A 17,765-nucleotide genomic window follows, 5' to 3' on the forward strand; every position below is an offset into this window, starting at 1 on the left:
GATAATTCGATAACGCGATAATTACCGCGATATAATTTTCCTCGATAAAACGATATGAAGAGTTCGATATAATGTTTATGTGCCAAAAGCTGAACGAAACAGCGCGACTCATTTGAATCGCGCCACACGGACCGTTTATCCGCTCGGATCAAAAGCAGCGCGAGCTCACTATGGGCAAAGAGTATGGGCAAGTTGCATATCTCCGCCATTTTGGATTTCCGGTCTAGCTAGTGTGTGCATAGATACTTCCGATTGTGCAAAACGCCAGTGCAGAGAACCGGAGAAATCCAAATATTACCTTCTATATATGTTTACAGGATTTATAATATCACTTCAAATGCAAATAAGATCTACACTGCTATTATTACTATACTATAAATGTTAACAGAGCAAGTGCATTTGAAATTTACGTATGTTTGGGTCCGGTGAATGAATGAAATACATACTGTTCACAAAATGAAAGTTGAACTCATGGTGTGCACACACAGCTACACAATGTCTTTTCCCCTTACCAATTATGTAAATGTACAAATTACTTATTTCTCGAAAATGTTTGTATTAGGCCTACGCTGATTTTTTTTTAATTGAAATATTTACCTTGGGAGACATGGGCTGCGATTGATCTTCATAAATATCCATTTCTCAATTGTGCACATACATCAGTTTGTTCCATCATCATTCACAACATATTTTAATATTTTACACAGTTAACTTTGCATCAAACAAATTTTTTAAATGAAAAAAGGGCTGTAAAAGGATACAACTAATGACTAATTTAAAGATTTGTTTTACCTGATAATGAATGCAAAAGAAATCGTAATACATGCGTTGCTTATAGACAGATAATGGTTTATGCAACAGATCTTTCACAAAACAGATAAATATTAATAAAAACACACAGGTAATGCAAACACCGATCTTTTAATTAATGCCAACCTACCATCGCATCATATGACCCCTTTAAATTGTAGTTACTTATAAATTATGTTATCAAATAGTTAATAAAACATGCATGCAGAAATCTCTGAGTGTCGTTTGACAGTCGCAAACCTTATGATCTTATAAGTAGCAGTCAGAACAAAATCAACTCTCCGAATATGTACAGTATTGCACGTTTGAGTGGTTGTGTTTGAATGAAGAGATCCCAGTAGACTGACTAACCACTGATGCTCAACCGCATAATCAGCAGAAGAAAAAATGAAGCAATCTCCGCGTTGTATCTTGATGAATTTCCACACAGAGGTACGCAATAATGTAGGGATGATGTTTTCTCTTGTCTGTGATATACCGCTATCCGCTTTTTAATCTGAAAAATATCAATTATTTCTATCTTGCCAAGTTTCGTATGAAGTTTCCCCTTACAGTAAATGCAAACGTCGCAAGACCGGAAGTAAGTATGCACACACTCGCGGCGCCATCTTGTGCACCAATTGAGAGCAAATTGAGAACAAATGCGTTTACTCAGTCACGCAAGCATTAAATGGGTGGTTGATTGCGATTTCACTTTTTTAATGTTAGTTAGTGTGTAATGTTGCTGTTTGAGCATAAACAATATCTGCAAAGTTACGAAGCTGAAAGTTCAATGCAAACGGAGATATAGTCTTTTAAAATTCTGGCAGTTTAATGCCTACAAAAACGGCTGGTAGGGACTACAACGAGTTACTTCCCGGGTACATGACGTAACAAACCCAGATAAACCCTGCCCCTGGGAAAAGGCAGCAAAGGGGGCGACGCCATGCTGCGCTGCTTTAGAGAAAAGGAAGAGAAAACTAGGTGCACGTAAAAATCTATTCATATATGAATCGCGATTCTGCCTTCTAACGATTCTAATGTGGTGACATACGAAAATGTGGAATGAAGTCATTATTTTTGATTTCTTTGCGCAAAAAAGTATTCTCGTAGCTTCGCAACTTTACAGTTGAACCACTGATGTCACACGGACTACTTTGTCAATCATCTTGGTACTTTTCTGGACCTTGAACATGGTAGTTACTTTGCTGTCTATTGGAGGGTCAGAGAGCTCTCATATTTCATCAAAAATATCTTAAATTGTGTTCCGAAGATGAAAGGAGGTCTTACGGGTTTCAAACAACACGAGGGTGAGTAATTAATGACAGAATTTTCATTTTTGGGTGAACTAACCCTTTAATATTATCAGGCAACTCAAACCTGTTTCTTGATTTGAAACAATATCACGCATTATTAAAGGGGTCATATGATGTTGCTAAAAAGAACATTATTTTGTGTATTTAGTGTAATGAAATGTTTTTATGCGGTTTAAGGTTCAAAAAACACATTATTTTCCACATACTGTACATTATTGTTTCTCCTCTATGCCCCGCCTTTTTGAAACGCGTCGATTTTTACAAAGCTCATCAGTCTGAAAAGCAAGGTGTGCTGTGCAAAGAAACAAAAATTAATAAACAAAGCCAACCACCTAATAAATAATATGTGTCAGTACTGGGTCAATAGTATGTAACAAGCATTACTTTTATCAACAATAATACTACAGCGAGAATAAAAGTTATGCTTTCTTTCTTTGCGTGAACATTTGGGTGGTGTTATGCAAATCTTCCCACATCGTGACGTGTTAGAACGTGCTGTTTTAGGTAGGCGTGGTTGACTCTTAACTTTTATAAAGAATATCTCTTTGGATTTGAGACTTTAGTCTTTGCAACTTTACAGATCTTCTTTATGCACCAAGAGCTTGTAACACTCCAAAGTGAAAGGAAAAATTTAAATCGCATCATATGACCCCTTTAATGGTCTGGTTTCTACAACTTTCACTTTGGAGCAAAAATCTGGCTTTAAACTTGAAAGAAATAAAGATTTGACATTTATCGTGATAATTATCGATATCGACTGATATTATTGTGATAATAATTTTGGCCATATCGCCCAGTCCTATATATATATCACAATATGCACTACCTACTAACACAATTGCTAACAGTTTTGGAACAAATTTAGCCTTTTTTCGAGTAAGTATTTATTTCCTTAATTCTCTGTTTAACCACTGAAAAAAATGGCAAATCATAGATAAACTACTCCAAATTGTTTGGAACATCAGTACAGGCCTCTAAATATGCAAACATAAAAAGGTACTTGACAGAATGTGTGCAAGGTGTACGAATATCCTAGGATCTGCTCTGACATTAATGTATGTCTTTGAACACACTGACCTTTTTGTGACAACATGCCCCAATAGCACGATACTATGCAAGTCGTCACAACCTGCCTATGATAGTAAACAGTTGTGAAAGTCCAACATTTATGCAATATCCAAATCCACCAGAAAACAAAAAATAAAATAAAAAATAATGCTTATTATAACTAAAAGCTTTCTAAAAGCACTTTCAACAAGAAAAAGAGAACATAAATCATATATGTAAATGGTTCTCTTAGGGTTAAACTTTTAAACAGATTTACACGTGCATGCACTGTAACAGTATTTCAGAAAAACAACGTCATCGGTCAATCATTTCTCATGACGACGTCCTTGCGATGCTCTCTGCCTTTTATGTAATACATATATATATATAAGAGGAGAACAGCAACTCACAGGCTACTACGTAATTAATAACAGGAGAATGGACTGTGAACGTCCCTTTAAAAGGCATTATAAACCAATTACCTGTTCCTATGTAGCTTTTAGTGTGCATACGAAACGCGCATTGTGTCACAGTCCCGTTATCTCATCAGCGCTAGCGTCAAGGACTGCGTGACGTCATCCCCATGGAAATTATAACACATGGCAAGTTGAGCTCGTCTCTCGACGTCGTTTTTATATTCTGTAATTATGTATCTATCCGCTCCACCAGAGCGGACTGACGGGCACGCAGCCTCTGCTGTACCACATGACACAATTTCTCCCCTCCCCAAACTTTACACACATTCGGTGCCCCCAAACCGATAACGTAGCGCAGATTCCCACGTTCCGTAGCCATCCGAAATACACTCACCGTTACGAATCGTCTCGCCTCGTTCTGTGCTGGGCCGTTAATGGAGACTGAAAACAGGGCTTTCCGAAAGCCAGAGAGAGTCAGTTCGTTACAGCCCGGCGGCGGATTGAGCGCGTGCAGGCGGTGCGTGGCTGGTAAACTCGCTGCAGACACGGAACTGGCAGCAGCTCGCGCAGAGAAGGGGCGGGGGACTCACTCGCGCTTGTTTACGCGCTGCTGTGGATTGATACCAGCGGTGCTGTGGGGGGTGGGGGGGGGAGCAGTTTGGAACAGTTTCTCACCATCCTAACATTATTAAGTGAATCTCTGAAAGTCAACGGGCCACAGAGAGTTGGAATTGGGAAAAATATCTATTAAATTAAAGGGGTCATATGATGCTGCTAAAAAGAACATTATTTGGTGTATTTGGTGTACTTGGAAACGATGACACACGAAGTTTTTTTTTTTCAAATGGGGCTGAAAATAAATGTAAGAGAATGCTGGGTTAACTTGTCACAGATTGTATTTTTTATTATTTGTTTAATAATATTTTAAGTACTTTTCTATATAGCTAGACAAATACCTTGAGGTGCTGCCTACAAAAAGCAACAAAAATCATTAATACCCAGAAAAAAGTAAACAAAACAATTATGAAGCACAAAAAAATAAAAAAATAATCCCAGAACAAAAATGCAAAACAAAAACAGTTTTGTACAGTACAACAAATATTTTAATTTACATTTATGCAAATATAATGTATTATATTTTTATAAATAAATGTAACACTACTTACATAAAATAGGTTATTACAATTTGGTTAAATGTTTAAATATTTATATTTATTGTAATTTTACGAAATAATTTTTTTTTTTTTAAATCTTCCTTCATTATATAGTTGATTCTTGAATGTCTGAATCTATTGTGTTCACTTATCCAAGCAAGGATTTGTGTATTTAGTATTTGCACTTTGTTCATACGCTCTTAAAAATAAAGGTGCTTCACGATGCCATAGAAGAACCTTTTTGTCTAAATGGTTCCATAAAGAACCTTTAACATCTGAAGAACCTTTCTGTTTCACAAAAGGTTCTTTGTGGCGAAAGAAGGTTCCTCAAATTATGAAAAGGTAAGAAAGAGATAGTTCTTTAAAGAACCTTTGACTGAATGGTTCTTTGTGGAACCAAAAATGGTTCTTATGGCATCGCTGTGAAGAACCTTTTAAGCACCTTTATTTTAAAGAGTGTATGTTTTATAGGATTTGTGCAATTTTTAAATGTACGTGGTTGTGTGCCCCTTTTTTTAGAATGGGAGACTAAACAAATTTTGTTTGTACTGTTGGACAAATACAAACAATAAAGGTGTTTATTAATTCATTCAAGAGTTATTGTAAAATATGCTAGAATTTATTGAATTGTATTGATATAAAATAATTTAAGACAGCATTAAACTAAATATGTGACCATGGACCACAAAACCAGTCATAAGGGGAAATATTTTTAAATTTAGATTTATATATCATCTGCTGAGAAGCTGTATAAATAAGCTATGCACTTCAAAGCTGAATAAATAAGATTTACATTGATGTATGGTTTGTTAGGATAGGACAATATTTGGCCGAGATACAGCTATTTGAAAATCTGGAACCTGAGGGTGCAAAAAAATCTAAATACTTTTTAAAATTTGTCCAAATTAAGTTCTTAGCAATGCATATTATAATCAAAAATTAAGTTTTGATATATTATTTACAGGAAATTTACAAAATATATTCATGGAACATGATCTTTACTTAATATCCTAATGATTTTTGGCAAAAAAGAAAAATCGATAATTTTGACCCATACAATGTATTGTTGGCTATTGCTACAAATATGGTTTTGTGGTCCAGGGCCACATATGTGAAAACAACATCACAGCTAGAAAGGACATACATTTATGTAATTTGACTTTTGACTGAAAACCTTAGTTACTGATATAGATTAGACAACTACCTCTGTGTGACAACTAGCCCCAGCCTCCTTAATACTTATGGCTGTCATCTCAGTTTTCAGCCCATGCATTCTAAAACAGTTTAAGATGCTGCAAACTTTCTACTAGCCAGTGTTTATATTATACAGGATACTTGTACTAAAAGGCCCTCAAACTCTTCTCTTTACTCCTAAGTGTGTGGGTGAGTCCTCCTTTGTGTGTGGGTAAGAGCACACACTCTTCTGGGTGAATGGTGATACATGTACCTCATTTCTTAATGAGATACACATTATAGCTTTGAATAATGTAAACACTCTCCATTACTGTGTTACCATAGCAACAGAACATAAGTGCAGTGTGCCCTTTGAACTAAATATCCAGCTCCTCAATGAAAGATCTTCTGACATCTCTGCTCCCTCATGCACTGTGATGTCTTTATTCAGATCTGTACATAACTATTCATCAACACATTGTTTACACGGGTGCTAAAATTGTGGCGTCCGTAGACATACAGAACGATACTATGTAATTTTCTTTTCATTCACTTTATGAGCACACAAACAGCGGGAATGTGTACATGCAGTTTAAAAATGTTTTTTAGTGAGATTTTCTTTTTATACCTCTGGGTGTCCTTCAACTTCTTGTGATTTCACTTGCCATATAGATAGCACTATTTATAGAAAAAACATCAATAGAAAAAAACGTGAAAACTGTGAGATGTAGGGAAACAACAAAGGAAGTGATCTCCTGTCATTTCAAAGGCATTTAATGTGTACTACTCAAAAAGCAGGAGTTATTAACGTGCAAACAACATTTTCGAGACCAGCTAGAACTTCAAAGCATCATACTGTTACATTGCTACAGCATCAGGGATGTGTCTCAATAACTGATGCATAAAGCTTGAGGTTACCATGTCTGTCGAGTTACTCTGACTGCTGGTTGTTTGCTTGTCAAACATAACCTGTCATGAGGAAGAATGTATGAACTGGCAATCAATCAATCAATAATAAATAAATATACACCTTGGATCACTTCAAGAACCCTTACATACATATCTATTAAAAATGTGTACATGGTCACTAATAGATATTACTTATTAAAGCTTTTCTTGAACATAGTCTATAATATATTTAAGACATGACTGACATATGCAAAAGAAAGAAATAGACAGAAAAATACATGACAAAATATTAAATACAAGTATTTTTATTAATGTATTGATTATTTATTAAATTAATTTAAAGATCATAAAATGGAGCGAAATAATGGCGCAAGCATCTACTGGCACAAATGAAACATGATTACATTTCATTAAACTTCATGGTTGTCTTGCTTTTTAATAATACAGTCTCCAGTCAACTTTTTAATTATACAAATACAACATTTTTGTCATGCTAATGAAGCAATAGAAACATTTCTAAAAACAGAGAATCATTAACTTTGCATAGGCTATTTTATACTGAGTGATAGCTTTTACCTTATAATAAAGATATTCTGTGCTCCTTCCTGCTTGTCTTGCTCTCTCACATCTTTTTTCTCTTCCTCTTGCTCTCATCCCCTCACACAAACACTGCAGAAGCAGATACGATTCTGTTGCTTTGACTAAAAAGAAGGGAACAATGAACTCTTTGCTTCCCACTGACTGTGATGACATGAAATAGATGAATAAAAGGGGAGAAAGTAATAGAGAGAAAGTGGTAGCGAAGCAATACTGCTTGCATAACACTACTAACAAAGGCAAAGCTCAAAACAGACATTCTCAAGTCATAACACAAACTCATAACAGACATATTTGAATGTCAAAGAATCATTTCAGCTAAAAGCGAACAGCTGTGAGGAACCTGTGTACCAGGTGATCATCACATTATGGCTGTATGTGAATGAGTGCTCAAGTTTGGCACAAAGAAGGGAAACAGAATACAGGCCCATAAAGAAATGTGTGTGTATGTCTATGTAATTTATAACACTTCAGCAGCTGCAAGAAAGGCCATAAAAGTACAATTTAAAATCTCAAAACCAAATGTTCATACCAGTGTGTGTCTGCATTCTCAAATGTGTGCTATAGGTGCAAACAAAACCTCTTTTCCCTCTAGCGTTTGTGGCTGCTTTAGAGCTTAAACAAAGCATAAGTCAATCCATGTGGACTCTCAGAAACCTTAAAGGCAGAGTAAGCGATTTCTGGTAGCCAATGTTGATACTTGAAATCACCAAAACAAACACGCTCCTACCCCAAAAGGGTCTTGCCCCTATTTTGATAGCTCCGCCCCACATATACGTACGCAACCCAGGCAACGATTAGTTCTGTGAAACAAAGGCAGAACCTTAACCAAAACACCTTCTATAATGTCTTGCATATCCCCCCAAAATGGACCTACTCGATGTTCATGCTACTCTATGCTAATTCAAAATCTCATTTTGGCCTATTTAGTTTGAGGTGAGCTTAATCCTGGAACTATTAACCTCATTAAAAGTCATTAAATGTGTCAATTCATTAATCACCGCAAGTATGAGCTGCATTCTCAGCGCTACTGCAAGGGACGCTATAACAGGAATTAGTCCATGTTATAAAATGTGTTTGTGTCGTGACAAACCAGGTCCTCCTTTGAAATTGGGTTCTCTAGACCTTAGTTAATTTCTGACAGGAATGAAAACCAGGCTGTGAGGGATATAAGTACAGTGCATTCAACAACATATCATTGTTCAACTGACAAAACATCTTCTGAAAAAAAAAATCAGTAGACAAAAACTCCATAAAACAGTTTTAAAAGTTGTGAACATTAGGCTATGTGATCTGTTATACAGTGTGTGCCATTGTAAAGACGTTTATTCCTCACAGCCATGTTTTCTTCTGTGTTAAGTTCAGTATGGTGTCTAACCTGATTAAGGTCTATTAGGACGCCATATTATTATTTTTGTTTTGTTTTACATATTATATGCATACATACATATACATGTTATATATGTGCTGAGACCTCAACCATCTCAGTGTTTGTGCTTTTGGTTATGGTGTTGGTGGAAGTCTGCAGTGGTTTTTAGTAAAGTGAGATATCTTTGGAAGGAAGTGTCTTTGGTTCACATCCAACACACTCTCATGGCAATTTGTAGGTATTTTACTCTTTGTTGAATTGGCTGCTAATTCATACAATCATCTCATTCGTACGTTTTCATATGATCTGCTTAGGGTTAGTTTTAGGGATGGACCTTCATATTTCCATTTTTTCCCTAAAAAAATAATATGTTTCCACCAGTGGCGTAGCCAGAATTTTAATTGGGGGGGGCATCTTAAAATGAGGGGGCCTCTCTATATCACATGCAGGCTATAAAGTCTATATTAAATGTGCACATTTTTAAGTGTTTGTGCGGAAGCCAAATAGCAGTGCACTTTACATGTGATCACTTGCTCTTAAAATACTTTGTCATTTTTGGTCATACAGACAAGAATAATTACATCGTTCGAATCTGTTAAGGGTCTACATTTGTAATTGTACACTCACAATAACAACAATAACAACAAAACAAGTTGTGCGCTGTAAAATAATGAAACCAAACAGAATACTCTATTTCTGCCATCTCGGTCCCATTGAACTTGAGCCCGTCGAAAATGAACCGAAACTCTGTTGCCTTACAGACATGAGAAATAGCCTATCTATAAAACGCGAAATGTTTTAGTAATGAACCAATTCAAATCGAAAACAGATATTCTCAGATTATGTAATCCATTGCCTATATAAAGTTTATATTGCGTGTCCACCACAGAGATGATGATTAAGCATCATTAACTTCATCACAATCTATCAGAGTAATAAGCAATCAGAAATCTGGGGGGCCCCCACCCCAGGCCCCCTCGTAGCTATGCCACTGGTTTCCACATGCTATTATGATACAAATTAATACAAAATCGCCACCATGTAATAGTTATATTTTCTAATGAGACTGGGTTGTTGATATGTCTTTGACTGAGTTAATTAATTAATGTGGTTTTCATAATCCCTCAGGTTACAATAAAATAGATGCTAATGAACTAATTAATGACAACAGAACCTCCTCTAACAACAACAATAAAAAAACTGTTTTGTTTCGAACTGATTTTACTGTATTGTTTGACTGTGCCCTTTCATCACTCAGACTTAAATGTGGAAGCATTCCAATACACGTATTGTAAGTCACCAGTAAAAGATGTTATCTTGTCACAGAAGCTTTCCAAGTGCTCTTGGAATGATCAGGTGATGAGGAAATATGTGTGTTGTGGACTCATCGATGGGATCAAGTGGTCCGCATGTGAGCTGTCATACAAAAAGATATATTATCTTAAAACAACACATGAGCCATATGGCCACAGCCGAGGACATAGAATTCCCATAACTGGAGGTTCCTAAATCCCTCACCTTAAAACTTCACAGCACTTCCGAATCCCTGTAGCATTCCAAACCCCTGCCATTGTGAGAACATGATTCCACATTCTTATGTTTGATTTGCTGATGTTCTACTGCCCCTATAAGCCTCTGCAGTATGGCCTGGGGCCCCCAACCAGTCTGTTTTTCAGCTCTGGGGTTAAATCAGAATTATAAATAGCCATTTGTATTTGAATTTATTTATTTTCACTTGTTAACACTTATAATGCTATTAAATAACTATAACATACGTATATAGATTTGTCAAATAATATTTAATCAATACATTATTTTTTTCATTATTATTATTTCATACATGTTTCTAAACAGGTTTGTATTGTATGCATGTATGCATGTGAGTGGGCAGGAAAGAGTGGGTTGTCTGTGTATATCATAACTCTGAGTATGGCCATTTATTTTGGTGCGGTGCCTGTTTGGATCCACAAAAATAAAAATCATCACTATATCAATAATAACTAAGGCAGCTGTTGCGTGTGCTGCACACATGCAATCATTTGCCAGAGAAGCCATTTGCCAAGGTTAGTGGGTTAGAGCTCTGAATACTTACAAGCCTTCAATGATACTGCACATATACACTTGGTAACACCCTGTAAATAACCCTTATTAGAGACACCCACAAAGCCAATGGCTAAATTTAACTACACATCAGACCTGTCAATACAAACACACATACACAGTCACAAAGTATTTATTAATTATTAATATTATTACTATTTTTTTTTTGTTTTATTTTTTAATCATGGACAGCTGTTCCATAAAAGAGTTTAACACCACCATTGGATTTATACTGCTATTAATAGGCATAAGTGTCATATTGTGGGGGCTGCTGTCTCAGATAATCTGAGAGGACTCCACTATATCCATGACTTAACAGCCTACAGCACGGCTACTGCTGCACCCTGTCCAAATGTCCCACACCCTACAGAGAGCTAAAACTGATCTTTGGCTGACTCGTGATTTCCCTCTCTGCTCTTCAATCCAGGCTCACCAGAGTAACCCAACTATGTATTTTAATTAACTTTTTCTAATACATGTAATATTCAAAAATATCTTAGTGGCATTAAAAGACATTTTAAAAGTTTAAATATTCTAAAAGATTCTTGTCTATCTATCAGACTTCGATTATGAAAAACTAAGTAAACTTATATAATTCATACACTACATGGTTGAGTACACAGTGCATAGTGTATAGTGCATCATTTGGGATGCAGCTTATGTAACTTTTTAAAAACTGCATATTACTTACGGAGGAATAAATAAATAAATGATAAATAAATAAATAACAAAAGAAAGAAAAAGATGGATTTGGAAGAATATGCCTTAAAGCTACTATCACAGACAAATGATGGAAGTATGCAATTTCCTGGGAGATCCATCCAGAGAACTCTAAAATTTAAATAATTTTACATAAAAAAAACAATAAAACAGTGTATATGTTATTCACTGAAAGCTATAAATTATAAACTTATATAGTGATGAATGGTAGACTACATCAAATATATATTTTTTGCCTTCCAATTTGCTCAAATATCAAAAGAGAAAACTCGACAATAGTGTTTACACAAATTTCAAAAAGAGGAAAATAGAGAGAGAGAGAGAGAGAGAGATTGGTAATGACAGCCAGAAGACAGAATGATGTCAAATTGACAATCACTCACACAGATGCTGTATTAGAAACAACTATAGCAGCATTAACTAGTTTTTCATAATACAAAGGTAATATAATACAAAATAAAGTGTTATAAATATACATACATTTTAAAACTGAAAATATTAAATATAAATGTACATATATATCTTAGCAGTACTTACAATGCTGATGAAATTTGAAAAGCATTATCACAGTCTGAAAAGGGTCCATTATAGGGTTACTTTTGGGGAATGTTCATAAAAAAACATGCATTATGTTTTGTTTATTTTTTTTATTTTTTTTGGCTGTAGCTACTCACAATTTTGTTGAAACAAACAAACAGTCTAAATATAATGTATTATGGTTTTACAATAATATCGATAGCTGTCAAATCAGAACATCTTGAGTTGACTTTTTAAGATTGAGGTTGGTAAAAAGGTGTAAACCCCACATGTGGCAATCCAGGCTTCTGCCCTTGAGCAAGACACTTCAGAATGCACTGAAAGCTCCTCTCATTAGTCACTCTTTCTTCATCTTGAGTCATGACCTTTGGCAACTCTCAGATATAGGCCTAGACAGTGGCCTAAGTGTCTCCTTTTAAGGGAAACACCATTGCGAATAATCTTGTGATTGATTTTGATTTATGACTGATGGACTGGGTGAGCTCCTCACTCTTTAGAGTAAACTTTAGATGTATCACTAACTGATCGTATGAGCGATTGCACTTGTATGCAATTCTGCACCTGTTCAGCTTGTGGTTGAAGGGCATGAGCGCCTTGCAGAAGCATGCACCTGCAAAACACGGCCATTGATGGATGACATCAGCTCAAATTTATCTGTGCATATTGCTCTCTGTCCATAAGAGGTGAGAACGTGTCTCAAACTTGTCACTCTGTCATTACCACGAGGCTATTTAAAGCCTATGTTACTGACTCTCATCAGACAGTATTGTCATGTGCAAGGAAGTTCACAGACATCATTTCATACCTGTCATGCTCACGCCAGACTTGCGCAACTTGACAGGCTGGCGTGTTATTTCTGAACATTTGTTACAATGGAAGCTTGAATTAAATCAATCATTAAATATAGTGAGTGTTAACAGCTCTTAAATGCCTCATGCAAAAGGGCGCATGGTGACATGAACACTAAAAATGTACAATGAAGTACAAGAATAAATAAATGTCCTTGAATATAAATGTAATTCTCATAAACAAATATACCAATAAATAGTATACAGCACTGTAGACTATTATAAGCATACTGTACTGTTCTATACAAGCCTATATAGGGAATTAGGGCTAGTTGCCACATGTTGCATAGTTGTTTGTTATGTTTTCATAAATTCTTTTGACCAAAAAGATATGGTACCCATGGAAGCCTGTTTCCATAAAAAATTAAGAAGAAATTGTGACTTTTTATTTCACAATTCAGACTTTTTTTCTTATCAAAATTGTGAAATATAAACTCAGAATAGCGCAATTCTGAGAAGAAAAGTCAGAATTGTGAGACACAAACTCTCAGTTCCAAGAAAAACAACAACAACAACAGACAAACAGGCTTCCATTTATATTTTTTGTGTTTTAATTTCTATTTTTGCATTTTTTAATGATTTAATTTGTATTTTGTAATTGTTTTATTATCAATGTTTACCTGAATTTTTTTTTATTAAAAAAACGATACTAGGACTAACTATAGTAAGGGCGCATGGTGACATGAACACTAAAAATGTACAATGAAGTACAAAAATAAATAAATGTCCTTGAATATAAATGTAATTCTCATAAACAAATATACCAATACATAGTATACAGCACTGTAGACTATTATAAGCATACTGTACTGTTCTATACAAGCCTATATAGGGAATTAGGGCTAGTTGCCACATGTTGCATAGTTGTTTGTTATGTTTTCATAAATTCTTTTGACCAAAAAGATATGGTACCCATGGAAGCCTGTTTCCATAAAAAATTAAGAAGAAATTGTGACTTTTTATTTCACAATTCAGACTTTTTTTCTTATCAAAATTGTGAAATATAAACTAAATAGCGCAATTCTGAGAAGAAAAGTCAGAATTGTGAGACACAAACTCTCAGTTCCAAGAAAAACAACAACAACAACAGACAAACAGGCTTCCATTTATATTTTTTGTGTTTTAATTTCTATTTTTGCATTTTTTAATGATTTAATTTGTATTTTGTAATTGTTTTATTATCAATGTTTACCTGAATTTTTTTTTATTAAAAAAACGATACTAGGACTAACTATAGTAGGACTGAGTAGGCCTAATGGAAGCTTTACCATTTTGTGACAACCATTTGTGACAACTAGAGTGTGGCACTTTACAATGGCAATAATGGTGGACATGTTATGAAGCTTTTTTTTGTAAGCAGGACTTTAGTACATGTATATGTGCCTAAACACAACCTGAATTTAAAAAAAAAAAAAGACTTACCCTAAGAAAATTTTACTGGAGTAGGCCTATAAAAAGTCTGACAAGTAGTCTCCCTTACTATAATTGACAAAAAGGCAACGTCACACTTCTTTATTGCTTTTCTCACGCGCTGAATAGACTATGCAGTCATGCAGTCGTGCACCTGTTGCCCACCCGCGTGTCAGTGGTCGCAGGTCAGGCCTGGGAGTCTGGAGCTACTGGCGAGTCGCGATGTCCATTCCAGAACGGAAGCCGCGCGTTCCTGCCTCGTGCAGTCATCGCTTGCTTGGGATTCAGTAGATGATCGGAAAGGATGAATGAAGGTGTCTCGCGCCATTGGAATTTTGTGGGCGGTGAAAGAGTGGAAGAGAAAGTAAGGAACATGATCTAACTTTTTTATGGACCGCGCCAGACTCTAGAACCGTGTATAGCCTATATATAAGGGAGGTGTGGAGAGATGATGCACAGATCACCAGGGAGCTCAGCAGGCAACACCGATCGCTTTGGGACTCTAATTAACCACAGAGACAACTACATATCACCACTGACAGCCTTACAGCAAAACGCGCAACCGACGAGAGCTGAAGACACAAACTTCCAGATCACAGACATCATGGGGCTGCTGCGTGTTGAAGAGCTGGTAAGTTTTGTGCTGATGCATGCAGTGCTTTCTGGGAGTCTCATCTGAATGTTGACATGTTATCAGCTAACTTCAAGATTTATATTGTTAGAATTTTGTGCAAGATAAACGTGCAAAAATCCCATGCAAATGCGTGTGTTTACTTAGAAAAGCACAAATTTAACAAAGCTGTTTATGCTGAAATGTTGTAAGACAAAACGAAACTTATTAGCTATAAAGATATATGATAAAGAAAATTGGGTTGCACTTTATTTTAAGGTGCCCTTGTTACAGTGTAATTATACATTTAAGTACTGAGTTACATTAACTTCACGTACTTACTATATGGTTAGGGTTTGGTTTAGGGTTACTTGCATAATGCATAATTTGTTTTTATTGTAATAGTAAGTACATGTAACTTGTGTAACAAGGACACCGTAAAATAAAGTGTTATCGAAAATTGTTAACTAAAATTATAGGATACAGTTGAAATACAGCAATGCTAATTTAAAAAAAATGTATGAAATGCTAAAATGACTAAAACTGAAATAAATTAAACAAATATAAAGGTAAAAGAAAATAACAAAACTAAAACTTAACTTAAAATTTAAATAATAAATAAAAAATATACAATTAAAAGCGAATAAAAAATATTAATATGCTGTAATAGTATAACAGTAATACTAAAATAACACTGCTTATTGTTACAGAATAATAAATCTGTAGCATTTACAATGAAAAGAATTGAAAAACCTAAAAGAAAATAACAAAACTAAAACTTAACTTAAAATTTAAATAATAAATAAAAATATACAATTAAAAGCGAATAAAAAATATTAATATGCTGTAATAGTATAACAGTAATACTAAAATAACACTGCTTATTGTTACAGAATAATAAATCTGTAGCATTTACAATGAAAAGAATTGAAAAACATAAGAAAAAGAAAGGCAGTACATAACAAAGAGAGAAGTTACAATAAGGAACGACCACAAGAGAAAATGCATAAAATAATTTTTTTTTGTGTTTACATATTATTATAAGAAAAGGAAAGAAATAAAGAATAGGCTATAACAAACAGAAAGTAAGTACACAAAAGAAAAAATGCATAAAAGAGAAAAAAGTATGAGTGCGAGAGGGGGATGGAGCAGTGTGATGTTATTAAATATCTGTCAGCGATTAAGATCCAGGGTGTCTAGAATGACCCAACTGCACAGGCCTGTCCTCCTATTTTAAACAACTGAAATGACACAAATGTTTGTAATTATTTTTTTAGGTTCTCAAAACAGCTGAACACTCTCTCCACCCCACCCACACAAGCACTAAATTAAACTACATCTGCTTTAAACTGTACACTTGTTCTTTCCATGGAAGCTGTTCAGTCCTTGAAAATGAGTGTGTACATACTGTGGTCACACTAGACCACAGTTGCTTAAGCTCCATTGACTTTAATTCATACATATATGAAATCCAAGAATGATGAGTGTCATGTCCAATCACAGGTCACTGGGAAGAGAGGCGAGGGAAAGGTGTCAGGAGGTGCCTGTGCAGAGGTGTTTGGTGCAGGAGAATATGAAACCAGCATCATCCAGGAGAAACAGGATGGACTTCAGACACAACAGGACCTGAATGACACCACCCAGAATGACATCAAACCATGTGAAGAGAACCTCAAACTCAATGTAATAATGAATACAACTTGATAAAAGTGAACATGGCTACAAATTAGTAACATAGTCATTTTTTTAGGTTGACCAATCAGGACAGCTAAAACTAGAAACTGTAGAAGACCTCTTCAATATTTTGCAGCTGAGGAAGAGGAGAAAGGAAAGGAAGATTCAAATGTCAAAGAAACAGCCAGAGCCTGATATCCTGGTGAGGAACTCCTTCCATAATTCGCATTACAAATATGGCTATATCATTTTAATACGAATATATCATAAAGATTTGAGATTTAATTATAACCTAACATTATTTCAGCCTGAAACAGTGGACCAGGCTTTGTTCCTAAAGGCTGTCACAGAGAATAAAATGCCTGTTGTTGAGAAATATTTAGCAGATGGTGGAGACCCCAATGCCTGCGATCACGTGAGTGTATAACACAAGAACACACACATCTCACACTTTCCTTCACTTGTGCTGTTCAGTCCTGCAGAATTAAAGGGATAGTTCACCCAGAAATGAAAAAAAGACATAAAAGACAAAAACTTTTTGGTTACCAACATTCTTCAAAATATCATCTTCTATGTTCCACAGAAGGTTTGGAACAACATTTTGGTGCTTAAATGATGGCCACATTTTCATTTTTGGGTGAACTATTCCTTTAAACTCTCACCAGTGATATTTTAGTAATATTCAATTCAATTCAGTTCAAGTTTATTTGTATAGCGCTTTTCACGATACAAATCGTTGCAAAGCAGCTTTACAGAAAATTAAGTTTCTACAATATATTTAGTAGCAGCTTATCAATGGTGACTATGTCAGTTAATGTACATATGTACGGGATGTCAGTCCTGTGGCAGAAACAGAGAAACAAATAGAGACATAATTAGCGTAGCTGCTGTTCCAACCAAGCAAAATTGATTTGTTTAACCCAAGCTAAAGAATAATAATGTGCATTTGATCAGATATAACTGCAGTACAAGTTTATGACATGCATTATTTGAATGCTTGGCCAAAGAGATGTCTTTAATCTAGATTTAAACAGAGAGAGTATGTCTGAACCCCGAACATTATCAGGAAGGCTATTCCAAAGTTTGGGAGCCAAAT

At 35.2% G+C, this 17,765-nt stretch overlaps 2 protein-coding genes across 2 annotated transcripts in view; one reads left to right on the top strand and one right to left on the bottom strand.

Moving 5' to 3' along the window:
• Positions 1–4,124, bottom strand: part of LOC107744529 (polycomb group RING finger protein 5-A) — an 11,640-nt gene extending 7,516 nt beyond the window's left edge. The window contains exon 1 of the mRNA XM_016558227.1: positions 3,963–4,124. The gene's annotated coding sequence lies outside the window, so the exon portion shown is untranslated. The remainder of the gene's footprint in view (positions 1–3,962) is intronic.
• Positions 4,125–14,855: 10,731 nt separating this feature from the next.
• The window catches only part of LOC107744877 (ankyrin repeat domain-containing protein 1-like), a 7,481-nt gene continuing 4,571 nt past the window's right edge, over positions 14,856–17,765 (top strand). Inside the window, exons 1-4 of the mRNA XM_016558697.1 lie at positions 14,856–15,016; positions 16,499–16,678; positions 16,746–16,871; positions 16,977–17,084. Coding sequence (XP_016414183.1) covers positions 14,990–15,016; positions 16,499–16,678; positions 16,746–16,871; positions 16,977–17,084 — 441 coding nt within the window. The 5' untranslated portion in view covers positions 14,856–14,989. The remainder of the gene's footprint in view (positions 15,017–16,498; positions 16,679–16,745; positions 16,872–16,976; positions 17,085–17,765) is intronic.

The sequence above is a fragment of the Sinocyclocheilus rhinocerous genome, unplaced genomic scaffold (assembly GCF_001515625.1).
Source record: "Sinocyclocheilus rhinocerous isolate Xijiao unplaced genomic scaffold, SAMN03320098_v1.1 scaffold851, whole genome shotgun sequence".
Lineage (NCBI taxonomy): Eukaryota > Metazoa > Chordata > Actinopteri > Cypriniformes > Cyprinidae > Sinocyclocheilus > Sinocyclocheilus rhinocerous.